The sequence below is a fragment of the Drosophila suzukii genome, chromosome 2R (assembly GCF_043229965.1).
Source record: "Drosophila suzukii chromosome 2R, CBGP_Dsuzu_IsoJpt1.0, whole genome shotgun sequence".
NCBI lineage: Eukaryota > Metazoa > Arthropoda > Insecta > Diptera > Drosophilidae > Drosophila > Drosophila suzukii.
In genome coordinates this window covers 19031595-19049133 of record NC_092081.1, presented here as the reverse complement: position 1 = coordinate 19049133, position 17539 = coordinate 19031595, and the positions used below count along the sequence as shown (strand labels likewise).

General features: G+C 41.4%; 3 protein-coding genes across 4 annotated transcripts in view; 2 read left to right on the top strand and 1 right to left on the bottom strand.

Moving 5' to 3' along the window:
- The first annotated feature begins 9232 nt into the window (after positions 1 to 9232).
- LOC108008588 (phospholipase A2 inhibitor) lies at positions 9233 to 10968 on the top strand. The gene has a single exon (XM_017072467.4). The coding sequence runs from the start codon at positions 9385 to 9387 to the stop codon at positions 10789 to 10791; it is 1407 nt and encodes a 468-aa protein (XP_016927956.2). The 5' UTR covers positions 9233 to 9384; the 3' UTR covers positions 10792 to 10968.
- Positions 10969 to 11254: 286 nt separating this feature from the next.
- Positions 11255 to 12728, bottom strand: LOC108008770 (venom allergen-1). Its single transcript, XM_017072668.4, has 2 exons — positions 12475 to 12728; positions 11255 to 12019 (listed from the first exon to the last, which is right to left on the bottom strand). The coding sequence occupies exons 1-2, from the start codon at positions 12607 to 12609 to the stop codon at positions 11270 to 11272; spliced, it is 885 nt and encodes a 294-aa protein (XP_016928157.2). The 5' UTR covers positions 12610 to 12728; the 3' UTR covers positions 11255 to 11269.
- A 1509-nt stretch (positions 12729 to 14237) lies between these two features.
- The window catches only part of LOC108009267 (uncharacterized transmembrane protein DDB_G0289901), a 32781-nt gene continuing 29479 nt past the window's right edge, over positions 14238 to 17539 (top strand). Inside the window, exons 1-2 of one of the 2 annotated variants that reach the window (XM_017073473.3) lie at positions 14238 to 14315; positions 15327 to 15528. The gene's annotated coding sequence lies outside the window, so the exon portion shown is untranslated. Of the gene's footprint in view, positions 14340 to 15326; positions 15529 to 17539 lie in introns of both variants that reach the window. The other variant, XM_017073472.4, reaches the window with a different exon arrangement.

Genomic DNA, 17539 nt, shown 5'->3' with positions numbered 1-17539 from the left:
TGCCGAACAATGAAGGCGAAGGCAGCTCTAAACAACCAAAGCCGAGCGAAGTTCGACCTTTCCCACCGTCAACCGGCAAAGGCGATCCTGTTTGGAGGGGTCCTTGTCTTTGTTTGCCGTGGCTGCCATTGGTAAGAGCATTTAATGAGGCTGTCGCATTATTGTTCAATTGTGCTTGGTATTTGGAGCGGCTGAGCCTGGCCAAGGAATCTCTAATAAATACGGCAGAGAAATCGACAGAGTTGCTCTATAAAATGTTTATGGATAAATCGAAGAAGCGAATTAAATCAAGCATTTGTTTGCCTAAAATGAACCAACGAGTTTATAGACCTCTTTATTGATAGTTAAATATAAAAGCCGCTTGAACAATGAGTGCCTTTTGGCCATAAATTGAAAGTTAGAAAAAGCGGGGGATCCAAAAACTTTTATTAAACAAATTATTTAATATATAATGGGATTTAAAAGGTAATCAATTTTATATCAGCTAAGTGACATAGCGCGCAAAACTTTTTCAATGCCCATTTATTAGTTCAATACAATAGATAATTCAAAGCGGGTTTTCAATTTCCAAAAAATAAAAGCAAGCTAAATAAAATGTATTATACTGAAATTAACCAAAAAATACAATACATAAATCAAGCGAAATCAATTATTTTGGAAAATGACCAACTCAGCAAATGGCAAATAATCAGTGAAATAAATCAGAGGCCCAAGGCGAAACAGGACTAGATTGTACTACCGAAATGAAGGACCTCCGGAGGACTCAATTAATGGAATGGAAACGAGAAACGAGAAACATGGAACAACTTTCCCCAGTCTCCTCTCTCCCGGCGACTCTTTCGCTGATGAAACTAATAACATGTCATCCGAGTTACGCACCAGGGCACACAGAGGCACTGCCTCATCCCAGGATCTGCCAGGATCTCCCAGGACCTCCCAATCCCGCCCCCTGCCGCAGCACTCAAAGGCTAAACGAGGCTCAGCGCTGACACTCAAAGCCGACAAGTTAAGCCTGTCGCACATGGCGATTAAGCGGCGAGGAAGAAGCCGCCTGGTGCTCCTCCTCATCCTGCTCCTGCTCCTGCTCCCCCTCCTGTCCCCCATCTCCTTTAGATTAGCACTTTGTTGCAGTTGGAAAGGCTGGAGCTCTGGAGCCCCCTCCCAAAAAACGCGACCCCCTTTTTCAAGGGCTTCGTTAGGCCGGCGGCAATCTCTGTGCCCCCCAGTGCAGTCGGCATCCACTGCGTATGAGCAATATTGAATCGCAATGCAGCTGCAGTGATGGGGATGCGGAACTAGAAGGGGGCCAGGAATAGGGGCGGGGGTAGGCTGCAGAGGGGATCCACTGAATGTGCATAGTTAGAGTGATAAACTGCTTTGGCACGGAAATGGCCCTGGAAATGGAAATGATGTCGAGTGTGCCTGTGTGCATAAAAAGGCCAATTAGAGGACGACCGAGTTGCACGTTTTCCGCCAGGCACTGAGCAAACTTACACCTATAAATTTGTAAGAGCAGCAGATAAATTCTACATTTTTGGTAACTAATATCACATAACTGCTGTCAAAATAATTATCTTTCAGATCAAACGATTGAAAGCCTTTTTTATGAGGACACATAATAAATTTAGATGAAATTTGAAGAAGGTGTTACTACAACAATGTTACCTTAGCTTCTACTTCGAACCTTTTTAGGACTTACTCTATTTAAATCTTGGAGTAATGAAATTCATTTGTAAATATATACATTTAAAATACTATTATTATATATATACTATAATTAAAATACTATAATTATCCAATGTGTGAACTCTTTTTTTTAACAAAATACCTATTATAAGATGAGTTTGAATCATTTTTCTGGGAACAAAAACCCAGGGAAGAGATTTTTTAGGATTTTTTTAGGAAATAAATATTTTATAGGGTAAAGACATACAAATTGACACAATTATAAGTAGGTACTTTTCAGATCATTTTAGTTTTGTAAACATTTTAAGAATATATTCATATTCAAATGGTCGAATCCAATAAACCAAGACCATATAATAAATTCTCTCAGTGCAACCGAAATCACCTTTTTCCCGAATATCTCTCAGTGCTTTTGTAGGCGGCACACCATACACTTGGCGACTGACAAATGCCAGATTTACGACCGCATCTAACTTTTTCCCGAGCCACATACACTCGGCCCAACTCGCCTGTTTATATTTTAGGTTTCGGCCTAGGAATTTATGGTTGCAAGCAAACTTTAAATGAACTTTTCGGCACGGCGGGGAAAGGAAATTAAATAAGTTACATGTGCCAGCATGCCGCTCCTTTCGGCATAATCAAAAGTTTTAAATGCATCATAAAAAAGGAACTTTTTTTGCCTTTGGTCAATTTGAAAACTTGCCGGTGACGTATGTGTGGATTTATGTGTTTTATTTACTTATTTTGTACTTTTATTTAGGTTTTTTAGCAGGACCAGTGGGGCTTCTGTTTATGACAAATCTAGAGGCGACAGGTGGAGGAGATCTGTCAAATGCAGTAAAAGTGCCGCTGCGAACATAAAAATATTTATTACACCGGAGGCTGGAGTCCGGAATGTGGAGTTTCAATATCATCGGGGCTAAAAGCAACAAAGGCAATAACAAGTGCTGCATAAATTTACCTGGCAATTTCAAGGCGTGTCCTTGGCCCTTGAACTTGATAGGTGATATGTGTGATATGTAGGCTATCCCTACTATATATCTTAAGAGCCATAACTGCCTAGCGCTGGCTTGTGCATTAAACATTACTTGGGGAGACAGCCGAAATCTGTGCTACATAAATTATCAGCAAAATGCTCTTAGTCCCGACTTGATGTCACTTTTATTGACAGTTTTTGGCGCTGTTTCTGGGCCAACTCATGTGTCGATTTTCTGGCATTTTTGGCATGACAAAGCGAAAGAGCCCAGCATGCCGGGGCCATAAAATTTCAATTATCGAAAATTGCCCTGGGATACCCACTCGTAATATAATTAAGGCCCGAGTGCACTGAATGTTGACGGTTCAATTAAATTACGAAAATCATTTCGTAAGAGAGTCGCGCTTGATATTCATTTTGGCATCGAGTATGGAGGTAAAGTGTTGCCTACTTCCAGGGGCTACATGTACATGGCTTATGTATGTACATATGTAGGTGTCTGCGATCCGAAGGAAGTGGGTGTGGCAGTGTGTGTGTGTGTGTTTGAGCCTGTCAAGTGCGCTTTGGCGCTGTCAATTACACACATCCTTCGGCTTATGAGTGAGTCTGTGTGTGTGTATGGGAGGGGGGCAAAAGGGGTCTCCCAGGACACCTGGAAAACCTGGGAAACCCTGATTGCCGGCTTACGGGCTGCATCTTTTGTTATCTCGAGTAGCTCAGACTTTGAGCTCGTAATTAAATTAGACTGCACTTATTGCCAGTTGCCAGATTTTCACCCCCTCCCCCCATCATCCACCTCTTAAAATATGCTCCATCACGGCCAGACTTCAGTGGCAGCGCCACTGGCAATTGACCCAGTTAACTAGCCCGGGATGTCAGTTGCAATTGTCTCTCGGAACTGGAAACTGGGATCTCGGGTCGCCCACTTTCACTTCATCTAATTAAGCGACCCCTCAATGCGTGACACAATCCCCTGGCCCATAAATGAAAAATTAATTTATTTGCCCGAACTGCAGCAGTTTGTCTGGCATTCATTTCGCGTCCTTCTTGGCAAACAAAGAAGTCCAAGAGCTCAGAGGGCAAACTGCAGGGACTACACAGGAAAAAAAGATTGTTCTTAATTTTAAGTAAAACATGTTCATAGAAAGAATAAAGGATCAATTTAAAATTCAACAATATTATTGGTACTACTGAATAATATTAACTTGGTACTGAAAATTGCAATGAATTTTCCATTCTCTCTGAAAATAAATAGAATTAAATATTATTTCAAGTGATATTTTGTGACATTTATTGAACTGAATAATGTAAACTTGATACTGACTATGGCATTTCTTCTTTTTCCTTCTCTTCCAAAAAGAAGTCCTTCAATTTTATTTAAGTGGCTGTTAAAAGTTTATGCCAAAAGTTCATCTGTTTTTAAATAATTAAATTATAAACACGACCTTTTGAACCTGCAGCAAGTAGAGCAAGTAGTCACTTTATCTGGCTGACAGTAATTTAATTTGCCTGAGCAGGACAATAAGTGGAATCCCTTACAGAGCAACTCTTCCGCTGGCTGATTAATGCACAGGACTTCGCGCACTGAAACTTAAGTTTACGATCCAATCAAGAGGAGGACATAAAAATAAATGCTGGCCAAGCGAAAGATGAAGAACTAGTCGGGACACTCGTACCAAATCCACGTATATATTGTATATGTGGAATATTGGAGACGCTGACCGTAAAAAGCTAAGCAATAAAATTTGAAAAAAACAAGCCGGAGGACGACGACTGTCACGGTCTGCCGTTTTCCTCTGGCTAATGGCTTATGTAAGAGCCAGGACCTCCAAAGACCTCGAAAGGGTGTGAAGGCCTCCCGGGCCAAGTACAAATACACTTACAAACACAAATACAAACCCCAGCCCAAACAGCAACAGACGTAAGCGTCTTATTAGATTTTCGTGTGTACTTTGCGAAAGGACTCGAGTGCAGGGGCAAGTGCCAGGGAAACCACGGCGACGCAGGAATTGGCAGGACAGCACTCGCATTAACAACTTCATTAGGGCCCAAATACACACAGACATGCGAAGAAGGAGGCTGACTTCGGCCAACACACATGCTTAAGGCCTTATGACACTTGCTTACAATTTGAGTAACTGACTGGATTTGTTTGTAAACAACATGGTAACCTAAAGGAAAAAAGGGTCTCGGCTCTATAGGACACATCCTTAATTTATGTTCAGATATTTTTAAGGTTGCCCTGACTTCCTTTAATTAATGCTGTGTCACATGGCCATAACCTAGGGAAAAAGAACAATCTATCTGGAATTTATATACCTACAGATATTTTGCAATGACTTTCTTAAATTAATGCAATGAGTCTTAGTTTAAGATAACGTTATACGGTCATAACCTACAGAAAAAATTACAATATTTTTGGAAATTTATATACCTGCATATATTTTATAGATTGTCTTGACTATTCTTATTACATCCAGTACGTTTTTAGCTATTAGTCATAACTTATTCATATGAACCCCGTAAGTTAGTCTTATATTAAATTTAATCAAAATCCCCCGAAATCAAATTAAAAAGTCCGTGTGTCCCTCTGTCCGTATAAACGTTGTGTTCTCGGAAACTATAAAAGCTACAATACTGGGATTAGTCATGCAGATTCCTGAGATTCCTGCGCAGCGCAAGTTTGTTTCGTCAGTTTACTTTTACATTTTTATTTTTTAAAAAAACCTCTTAAGTTAGTCAAAAACCAAGGAAGTGTCGTAACGGATAAGTTTTCACTCTTTTTTTTGAAGGTCTTAGAATAATCGGTAATTTTTAAACAATTTTAAAAAAGTTTAATTTTGTAGTCTTTTCAGGAATGTTATCTTTAAATTTTTTTCTCAATATTTTAGTGCCATAAAAGTGTTTTATTTTTTCGAACAAAAAAATAAATTAAAGCGAGTGTCACATGGCCATAGCCCTCACACAGCTGCTAAACTGAACTGTGAAGTACATTAATTTTGTGGGCTTCTGGCAAATGGCAATAAATCTTCGGCTTTCCTTGCCAACTAAGCGGGTATCCATATCAGTGGGGGCCACTTCCACCTCCAATGCCGATGCCGACTCACATTGACAGCTGGATTGAATTGGGAAATGCAGCCTCTGCTGACATTTATGGCCGAGAACAAAGCCGAGAACAATGCAGCCTAGAACTATCTCCCGGGCATCGGCTCTTTTGTTTAGCAAGTCAAAATTAATTAGTGCAGCCCAGAGTAACGAGTGTCCAGTATCCACTATCTAGTATCCAGATCCGACAGAGAAACAGAGAAACAATGTAGCCGCAGCAGCAATCGGCCAAAACAAATCAAATTAGGGAAGAGCAGGAGCAGTGTTTCCCATGGACCAACAGACCAACACTTTCGCAATGGAAAGTTCAGACACTGGGCTTCGCATGTTGGCATTGGAGCAACAAATGTTGCAGCCCGCAAATTGCCTTTTCCACAGAGCCTGTAATAAAAATGTTGAGAGGCTTGAAGGGCTTTCGCAAGGATACCAGGCCAACAGGAACCGCAAGTCAAAGGATAACAAGTGGAGAATAATTATTCAAAACACAAGTTTCCATACCATACTGGGGAATCCTTTAAGGTATTATGGGTGGCATTTACATTACCAATTAATAGTATTAAACAGAAAATCACCATTCAAGAAATTTCCATTTATTGGGTAAGCAAGACATGTGCTTGATGAAAGGAGAAAATTACAAATTAACATTAAAATGGTATATCCTACCTGCGCTTATATAATGTTCCGGATTATTGGGCTTGTACATTTCAGCATTACATCCCTTCTTCATCTATAATTCCGCATTTGTTCCTTGCACATTACCCCACAATTTCCTTTTCCCGGTCTCCCCAGCGTATACTTAATATTTGAGCAGACAAGAAGGTTGCCGGCCATTATTTGTTCATTATTCAACTGTTATCAGCTGAATCTGATATATATATATATACACATCCCCGGGGCTTTGCTGCTGCGGTCAAAGGTCGCATTCTGTGGGCACGTCTGCCCATTAGAGACAATAATTTTCTTTAAATTTGTCGATTAAATTGAGCGCAGCGAAGGCGAAATGATATCCTGATGGCAACCGCAAGTGAGCAATGTGTGTGTACTATACCATACCATACCATACCATACCATGCCATTCGATATAAACCCGAATGCGGGTTAATGGGAGCTTTTAAGGCCCGACTAATGAATTTAGCCCAAGCCCGTCGGAATTACGAGTTTTAAATTGCGTGACAGAAACGCTTTCAAAGGCAATTAGAAGGCGAGCGAGTGTGCAGGCTTTTTGCTTTTTCCAGCATACTTGGCCCCGAGTTAAAAGGCCATGACAGAAGTATTTAGCATACAGCTGGGCGTGAATCCTTTGACCAGGTCACATCCAACCAACTAAACCCAACCAACCTACCAGCCAACTGATGATTTCCGGGAAACGGAAGCTGCATTATGGCGAATTAATGCGCCATTATTAGACAAATGCATGACAAGCGATTCAATTAGGGCGCCATAAACTGTCGTCGGCACCCAGAGCAGCCTACATCTATAGTCCATATATATATACACCATATAGACTCTTCTGGGGCCATCATTATGGTCATTTGCCGGATGACGAGGGACAATGCCGCCTGCCTGCGGATAATCAAGCGCTTTTAATGATTGCACATTCTGTTTTTGTCCAGGGGGAAATTGCATTTCTGCCATTGATTGCCAGCTTTAGTTTCCACCGCTTTTCACCCTCTCGACAGCATCGACAGCATCAGAAAACAATTTAATATTAAAATTTTCATAAATATTCAGACAGCGAGTTTCAGGACCTCGCTGTCGATTTCCATTTTTGGCACGTTTGCTGGGGATTTTATTTCGCGATTTCTGACCAACAAACAGGAGGTTAGAAACGCGACAGCTGCCCCAATTGATGGCCGTTTGTGATTCGGCCTATTAATTAACAATTCCATTATTGCAGATGTGCGAAAATTGGGCTTTAATTAAATTGCTCGTAATGCCGTAATTATTACACACACACACTTTTCCACCTAATTAATGGGTTTTTAGTTAAAAATACATTTTTGCTTGTAATAATGACTTGAGCAGCAGCATGTGCCTGGCATTTTCAATAAATTTAAGCACACACAGCTCATTAAATGCTTTACATGTGTTGGCTTTCCCCCAAAAAACACCCAGACACCCCACAGCCCCATTGTGGAAAAGTCAAGAAGGAAAAGCGCTGGGAGTGAGGAGTTTTTGGAAGTCCTTAATTTATGCAAATGCCTATGCCAAAGTGGGGGACTCTGGGTGGGCGCCCGTGCACTTATGTAAGCCTCATCAATTTTCCATTGACACAAAGAAGAGTTCTATCACCCGAAGGCACTGGGAAATGGAAAATGGGAACTGCTGGAGTAGTCACAGCAATTGCAGATGTAAAGAGGGCATAAAGTTCGTTAGGGAGCTAGAAAAAAAAGAAACTCGACTTGTAGGTACTTTTCTTTCTTGGGGAATTTAATTCTTTACTTGGGCTATCTAGTTTGGAAATTACTTTTAATGGTGTCTAGAAGTATGCAACAAAGATAACATTTGTTTTCGAGGCACTATTTTAGACACCCTTATAAGTGATTTCTAGTAAAATGTATTCCATACACCTTCTTTAGGAACCTAAAAAAATAAAAATATAAATTCTTCCTAGAATTATTTTGTTTTGAAATTACCTATAAAGATGTCTAATAGAATTGAACATTTTATTTGGAATCCGAAAGATGGTAGTCTTTGTTTTACAGTCTTCTTTTAGGCACCTTTAGATTTAGAGTTTAATTATTTACTTTAACTGGCCAGTTTTAAAATATGTGCCCAAAAGTAGGCAACATTATATTTTAAAACCGAAGGATAGCGTTCTTCTGTTTTTACAGCGTACTTTAAGTCACCTTAAAAGTGATTTTAAAGTCGGAGTAACTTTTGAAAGAACTTTAAATTTAATTTCAAACCTCATTCTTTAAGAGAAATACACTCTACCTACAAAATACATGTACCTTTGCCAGCTCAGCAATTAGTCGACTTGGGAACCGCAAATGTAATCCTTGGAGTCGGAGTACATCCTCTCGACATATCCAGCAATCAGCATAAATCCCCAGCCAAAAGCATTAAGCGTAATTACAATTTGAACTTAAGTCCCGACTTTTAGATGCAATGAGCTAGATAAGTCCCCCATCCACATAGGATTAAACATGACTTTTGAAACGAGAAGAGAAAGTCTCGCTTACTCGGAGTGTGAAATTGGGGCTTTATAGATCCATCAATATGCCGAATCCATGCCAACGACTTAACCCGCCGGCCGGAGACTGGGAAATGATTAATGAAAAAGATATGGGGAGATAAGGAAAAGCTGCAAAGGCGATAAGGAGTGGTTGGGGAGCCATATCTTTATAGAGAGAGCGAGGTAAAGCTCTGCCGTGTGCTATCTTATCAGCAATTCAAATGCCTCGGGGCTTTTGGTTCTCTTGGCACTTTTTGTTTACCACATCGCCGTTGCCCAAATGGATTTCAATGACTAACCCGACCAATGCAAGACCAAAGTATTTTGCTGATAAATTTATTGGAAAAATCGACTCAGAATGTGTGTGTGTGGAAGCTTTTCCGCCATTCGATAAGATAGGGAACTCGGCAATCCATTCAGTGCACTGAGAACCTTTACCATGGCCAGTTTGAAAGTTATGAGAGCTCTGACCTTTGCCCTGCTGCTCCTGCTGGCTATCCACTTTAATCAGGCAGAGATTATCGATGGGGAGGAGGAGACGGACCGCTTTTGTTATCCGGAGAACTCCAAGAACTCTCGGCGCTCCTGCGAGTGCAGCAATGTGAGTGCTTCACCCTGGGGAATGCGTGCCCTGCGCATCGATTGCAGCTACAAGGACTTCAAAGTCAAGGATCTCTCCCTGGTGCTACCCCTGTATATCGACTCCCTGGACCTCTCCTGGAACGGCCTGGACTCGGTGCCGATCTTTGCCAGCGACAGTCTGCATCAGTTGAATCTGAGACATAATAACATATCGAAGGTGATAGCTGGCAACTTTAAGCAGTTGACCAGTTTAAGGGAGCTCTACTTGGGCTGGAACAGCATTGCCCAACTGGAGGCTAACTCCTTCGAGGGATTACCCCATCTCCAAGTGCTTGACTTGGCCCACAACAATTTGCACTCTCTGCCCAGTCAGCTGTTTGCCCCTCTCCTCGTACTGGGCAGTCTGGATATTTCCTGGAATCGCCGTTTTAACGAGTCTGGTGGGGATCTGTATACCGGACTAGGTGTCAATTGGAAACTGGCCACTTTGAGGTTGGATGCCTGCAGCTTGACTGAGCTGCACCTGCCCGTGAGTGCTCCTCTAAAGGAGCTTTCTCTAAGGAGGAATCAGCTAAAGCGGATTCCCAGTCAACTGCCGGAATCCCTGCTCCGTCTGGACATCAGCGACAATCTGCTGGAGGAGCTGCTCCCCCAGGACACGGCCAATCTTACCCAGGTGCGCCAGCTGTTCGTCGAGGATATGTCCCTGCTGCAGAGCGTGGTGGCCCAAGCCCTGGCCTCCGTGGATCTTCTCGAGACACTGAGCTTCCAGAACAGTCGGCAATTGACTCATTTCGATGCCCAGGCCTTTGGAGTCATCTCTTCAGTCTCCATTAAAAAGAAAGCCCTGCGATCCTTGAGCTTTCGTGGCACTATGCTGCGCTCCTTTAATTCCACGTTGGCGCCGCTTTTTAACCAGCTTACCGAACTGGATCTCAATGGTCTCCCGCTGCAGTGTGACTGCGAGCTGGTGTGGCTGAAGCAGCTGCCCTACCAGACCAACGGAAGGTGCTACAAGCCAAACAGGATCCGTGGCATGCTGGTCACATCCGCCCGAGGAGACGCCTTCAGCTGCGACACCTGGCCGAGATGGGCCTACGGTCTGGTGGTGCTCTCCCTCATCGCCCTCAGCGCCGTGGGCATCTACCTAATAGTCATGGGACTGAGGCCACATCGAGGGGTCACCATGCGCCGCAAGGTGGGCGCCGGTTCTCCCTACGCCCGCGTCACCATTGAGCCCAATCGCCAGGAGAACCCCCACTAGAAGTCACTTAGAAAAAAATACCACCTAAGTTGTTGTAACTAACATAAATAATCCAAAGCTTTACAGCCCATTAGTAGACAATAAACAAACACACAACACTAAAACTAAAGTCCATTAATATTCAGCATATGTATTTTAAATAAATAAATATACCGCGTAAGCTGTTGCAGCTAAAAACATCAATCAAAAGTTGAACAAGCAATTAGTAGAACAAAAACGGAACCACTTTTAGAGGTACCATAACCGAAAATCCGATTTAAATAGGTACAATTATAATCCTCAAACTTTTTGTGGTTTGAATGGGTCGAGTCATGGAACCCAACAAGTAGAAAAGTTGCAAAGCATTTTTGGTAGTTAAAAAAAAAAGGTTGGGTATTACATTTTAATATAATAGAAATTACAATGGTAATATATAAAAGAAAATACAAGTGGGAATATGATTAAGGGTAAGAACTTCCCTCATCTCCTTATTTATATTTTAAATAGGTCCCATATGGATGTTAGGGTGAAAGGCCAGGCCAGGAACTGCTTTCGTTGCCTTGGGTCCGCTGTACTTGATCCTGAACCTTATGGGTTGCTTATGGTGAAACCTGTCAACGGCGTTCACATCGTAGTGCTCCTGGAGGGCACAGAGATTGGGGTAGCGGGGATTGCGTCCCGACCGACATCCCGAGGCCGGAAGAGAACCCACCTCGTAGGCCGGTTCCACATCCACATTCTCGCGGGCAAAGTTGCAGACTATGAACTGTTGATGCCACCGCTTGTGGCTTCGTTGGCGGAGGACTCCGCATCCCAGGTGAGTGGCCCTCTCCTGGATCAGCTGCCGGAAACTGGTTATGTCACTGGCTGAATCCGCTACGCCCAGCTCCTTGGTGGCCCGCTTATACTGGCCAAACCAGTTGGAGATCTTGTGGCCCAGCAGCTCCACATCGCTGTGCTTTCCCGCGCTGAAGATCACGTGGCCAGTCAGTTGACCCACGTGCTTGAATCGCCTGGTGTTGCGGCACTCGTCGCCGGAAAGGCTGCACCTCTTGGCCGCCATATCCGCCAGCTGGGCCAGCTCGTGATCCCAGCGCACACTGGCCATTCGGTGGGCGGCTCCGAAGCCGGAGAATCCGCCCGAGGCCACCTGGTTGCGGAAGAAGTTCACCTGGTTCACAATAAACGTGCGTTGCTGACTACTCAGCGGTATTAACTTGGCCTCACTGCCGCACTCGGGTCCAAAAGTCTGGGGTAAAAATAGAGAGTTGAATTCAGAAACAGGCATTCGTAGAGCCCTGAATATATCGTTTAAGGATCAATATATTTGTCATCAGTTATTATTTTTAATTTTTTTAATTGTAAAAATTTCAAAATAAATAGAATTATAAGTTTTTATTAGAAATTTGTTTTAAAATAGTAATTTAAAGAAGTTTTTCACGCTTTTCCTTATGCCGTACAAAATAAGTAAGTGGTATAATCTTTTCATTGCTCTTAGACGTTCAATTTTTTTTGAACCTTTAACACTTAAGTAAAATCTTTGCTAAAATCATAAGTAAAAACAATTAAACAATTTTAAATTAAGGCTGAGAGACGGTGAGTATGTTTTCACTACTGCGTCGTAAACTTCTAACCCATATTGGATATTTTTCCGGTGATATCATTTATTGTAATACCTTAAACTGTGACAATCAGTTCTCTTACCCCATTATTGTTGCAGGCTATATGATTGTTGGATTTTGGACACCAGTGCTCCTGGCAATAGTCCCAGGTGCTGGCGGGGAATGGCGCCAGGAACAGGATCACCACGCAGACGAACCGCACTCTTTTAAAAAACATTGTTGACTATAAGACGGATCATTAGATAGCTCGCCAGTTTTAGCCCGGAAAATCGCATTTTGCATGGAATAATTGGACCAAGAATGCGGCAGCAATCGAGAAATCCATACTGCGACAATGGGCATTGTGACAAACTATTCTGGGGTGTGTTCAGCTATAACGTTATAAATAACGCAAAAAATTTGGCAGTCAAGTTCCAGTTTTAATGCAATTAATTGTCAATTTTATAACGAGTTAATCCGTGTATTACATACCATTTTTTTATCATTTCATTTAAACAAAACCATGATTTATTTAACTTATTTCTGTAAAAAACAAGTTTTCCTTAAAATGGCTGAGAACTTTAAGAACGAATGGTTTGTAGAGCCGAAAACTTAAGCTAACAATCCACATACCTTTCTGGACAATTTTTAAAACATTTTTTGAACAATCTTAAGTTTCTTGGGTGGTTACGTCAATACATTTTATAAATAATTTTAGTAAGTACAATTTCTAACTTTGATGCAAACTTATTGGCAATTTAATAGGGAGTTCAATAAAGTATGCAATTCCACATTGGGACCAACATTCACCGAAGAACACCTATCTGTAATAGAAAAATATATCATGCATAATCATCTTAACATTCAACAACTTTTCCAGAGAAAATACTCATTAAAACTATTAATTTATTTCTCCCCTCCTTGTTAAGCCCAATTGAATTAAATTCTGTCAATGTGCCACTTTACGAAATGCTTCACTTGAGGGCTGATCAGAATTTATGTCCCTGGACAACTGGCTTCACTCTATTGTGCGCGGCATTTATAATAATAATAATAAAGTATGTAATAGTCGCCGCCATAAATACTCGGACCAACAGCTTCACTTGCGAGGGTGGCGAGAGATTTACGAGCCCTACGAATGGAATTCGCATAAATAAATATTTTTTCTTCGCCTGGACACCAGTATGGTGCAAATTATTAATTTCGATATCTGACTGGCAATAATTGTGCACAAAATGGTCGAGGAGAAGAGCAATTTCTGTATGCTTATGAATTAATTAATGGGGGATCTGAACATTTCGGGAATGTATTAAATTTACAAACATCCGATTCAGTTCCACATTGACTATGGATTAAAGATGAGCTGCAACTTGATGGCAATAAAGTTGAGAACGTCTTCAAAATATACTTGAAATATTATTTTTTTAGTTTCAATATTGTATAGAATTTAGACCATATATATAAATAATAAGAAAGTTATAGCCATGTAACTTATAGGCATACACAATCCTTTGCTGGCCTATTAATCGCTTAGGCTCCAGCTTTCTATGGCCAGTTGTGGGGCAATTATTGACAAGTAATTTGCATTTCATTACGACAATCTATCAATGGCTGGCGACGCCTGTGCATATTAATTGTGGGCCATTTTCACGCCGTCTGTGGGGCCAAAGGCAGTCCCAGGCCGTCAAAGGCAGCCAAAGGATGCGGTTCTCTCCCGGCGCCTGCGTCCTGGGTCCTTGTGCCAGTGGCCCAGTGCCACGAGTTGCATGCCACTCCGAAAGTCCGAGTCCGAAACCGAAACTGAATCCCCATCCGAGCCCAAATCGGAGCCACCAGCATCCGGAGACGCACCGTGCGCCAGTTGGAATTGGTGCGTCGAGGCGAGTGGACGCGCTGGCGGATGAGCGATATCGATGCGAACATTGCGTATACGTCGTGTGTGCGGTGCGAGCCTTCGGCAGTTGTTGTGTGTGTGAAATGAGCTGAGGAGCACTGGTTAACTCGAGAGGGCCGTTAATTGTGCGCTTGCCGTTCTGGCTTCTGGCCGTGCGAATTACCAACCGCTTTCAAGGGCCGCTCGTCAATAAATTATAATGTCCTAATGCCCAATACCTAAGGCCTAATGCCTAATACCAATTGACAGCGCAGGCCGCGTTGGCGGGCCATGAATAAAATATCAAAAGCATTTTGGGCCCCGAGGTCTGGCTGTTGTTATCATCAGCGAATGAGCAAAGGCAATATTCCCGTGTGTCGATGCTTAAGTTGATTTTATATTTCGTATCTCGGCGAACTCACACGTCTTTTTCTCAGCCCCCCTGGAATTTATTAAATATTCAGCGTTTATATGGGACAACACAAAAGTCGTTGCTCTTGTTTTCGCCCTTTGCTCCCATTTTTTTCACTTCTTTTTTCTGGTCGGTTGATATCTCAAGCTGAGAAGCAAAACAATCCTAATGTACATTGACAGCTTGGTCGAATCGCCACCCAACCAGATCCTCAGCCACATCCATATCCACATGTTCGCCCAGCGGGCTTAGCGAGTCATGTTTACTTAATGGATACGCCAGGCAACTATTAAGTGCTCCCCAAGCTCCTTCTGCGCTTCTTATTTACCATCTAAGCAGATATTAGATTTAATATGGCCATGTCAGTTAGCCACATTATCTGTCTGTGCGTTAAAGCCCGTTTTCGGAGATTAAGAGCACCCTGGTCTGGAGTCATTATGCGTACTTATTATAACTCGCGGTAGTGACTGCCCCGAGTTAGACCCAGAAATTGAGATTTGGCTGTCCCCGGGGGGAAGGAAGCACAACCTGCAGTGGGTTATCTCGAATGGATAATCTTCAGGGCATTACCCCTTCCCGCAGGACAACAAAGGAATTCCGCCGAAAAAACCCGACCTGGCCAGATTCCTTTGCTTTTCTTTTAATTTCAACGCGTATCTTCCTGCTGCAGGACACCAGGTAAAAGCGGCAGGTGAGAGAAGTGAAAGCACAGCCCGAGGCCAAAGACAAGAAAAAGAAAAGAATTAAGCCGCGTTGAAGAGCGAGTGAGAGTAACAGACACCGCCAGCGGGCGGTCCAAAAAGCCAACTTCATTTACGTCTGAAACGCAGTTGAAATAAACGACTTCACGACACTGGCGGATTTCCTAAAAAGTAAGTTAAGCCTATGCCACCACCTGTCAGTCTCATCCACCACCCACTGGCCACCGCCCCAAGGTCACCACCCACCTTCACACCCTTTCAGCTTTCGGCATTCCACACCTGCCGGGTCAGCTCATTAAGGTTGGGTATCGGGGAATGCTGAGAAAGTGGCAAAGAAAGTACTCGGGTAATAAAAAACAGTAAAATCACACTTTCCAATATGACAATTGATAGAAAACATTTTAAATACTTATTAAAAATAATTTTTCTGCATAAAATATATTACCGTTAAAATGGTGGCATCATCCATTTTGATATAATAAAAGAATATATAATATATATTAAACAAATTAAGAGAAGACACTTAAAATAATTTTACAGTTTTTAGCAGTAAGTATTTATACTTAAATGAGACAAATTATTCTGTACTGAACAATAAATATTTTAATCCCTTTCTGTATTATTTATTTATTTGCTTTTAATTTTATATATTTAACACAATATAATTTAAAAGTGGTTCGCACGATAATTGATTAAATCAAGTAGATTTATACATTTAAATTGAACATAATTTAATACTTAGAAATTAACTACTGATTTTAAGCACGAAACAATTTCAAACTTTATGTGCCAGTAAAAATATTAAGTTGATGTGATAAAACACAAGTTTTTTATACCGAAAATTATTTTTTTCTCAGAGTTCGATTGTGTGTGGTTATAGGAAAAAATAGAATGAAGTCAAAGACGACTTGTTCTTTTTGCCAGTTGGCATTGTTATACCCGTTACACATAAATTAAAAGGTTATATTATATTCGTCGGAAAGTATATATATAAAGTATATATATTCTTGATCACTATCCGAGTCGATTTAACCAGGTCCGTCTTTCCGCTTGAACACTGTGATCTTAAAAAAAAATAAGAGCTAGAGAGTGGGGATTTCAGATTTAAATTTATTAGCTTCTCACCCAGCGCAAGTTTTTTATGAGAATGCGACACGCCCGCTCTAACGCTCTAACGCTAACAGTTTTGATGTTGGAATAAACATTTTAACTAAAATAAATGGCCTATATTCTCAGTGATATCTCGGGAAGAGGGCTCCACACTTGGCATATTTTCTGCATTCCATAAAATTTTCCCACCCACTTCCACTTAAGTGGCAGCTGCAGGCCGCAAAGAAAGTGGAAGTGAGGAAATAAAGATGGATAAAAGCGAGTTCATAAAGTCCAAGATACAAATACTCTCCGAAATAACTATTTGCTAATGAAATGGTATAAAATTATCCTCATATACGTACCTAATAAAGTGGTATAATCCAAAAATAATTTTATTTAACCATTTGCAAATAAATAAAACTTTATAAAGTAAAAAAATTAAATGCAATCAGCCTGACAAATGAAAAACCCTTTTTTAGAGCATAGATAATTGTACATTTTGTAGTTAATGAGTCCCACGCAGCGTTCATTGTCTCTTTTGATGTTGTAAACGCCCCAATCGAAAAATGTTTGTTTTTTGCCGGAATCCAAAGATACGTACTCGCCCCTTTTCTCAAGATCGTTGATGCCCAGAAAGTATACATAAGGATCTTTGAGCTTGCCCTTAATATCAGAAATCTCTTGTTCATTGTGAAAGGTCGCCAGATGACCGCCCATCTCACGACAGGCATTTTCAGCATTAGTATAATTTAGCACTTTTGATTTTTCGATGTAAAGCAACCTTGTGCCGATTTGCTCATACATTGAAAAATCTTTTTTTAACGTAATCTTTGATGGCTCTTCCTGAAGGTTTACGCGTTGGTTTTCGGCATTGTCTTGTACCGTCTGCTGTTTACTTTCAATAGCTAACAGAACTGTCTGCAGTTTGTTTTCCAGTTTATCAAGTTTTTCACTTAAAGAGCCAAGGAATTTGCTTTCAAAATGGCTTTTTATCTCAAACTGCTGGGCTTCTATTCTGTTCAGTCGTTCCAGTGTTTCGTTAAGTGCAACACCCTGATAGTTCCATTGGTCGCGAGTCTTGACATTGTGA

Coding starts and splice junctions, on each gene's coding strand:
- LOC108008770 (XM_017072668.4), bottom strand. CDS start 12,609: ATGTTTTTTAAAAGAGTGCGGTTCGTCTGCGTGGTGATCCTGTTCCTG. Junction 12,020..12,474: donor TAGCCTGCAACAATAATGGG/GTAAGAGAACTG, acceptor TTTTTACCCCAG/ACTTTTGGACCCGAGTGCGG.
- LOC108008588 (XM_017072467.4), top strand. CDS start 9,385: ATGGCCAGTTTGAAAGTTATGAGAGCTCTGACCTTTGCCCTGCTGCTC.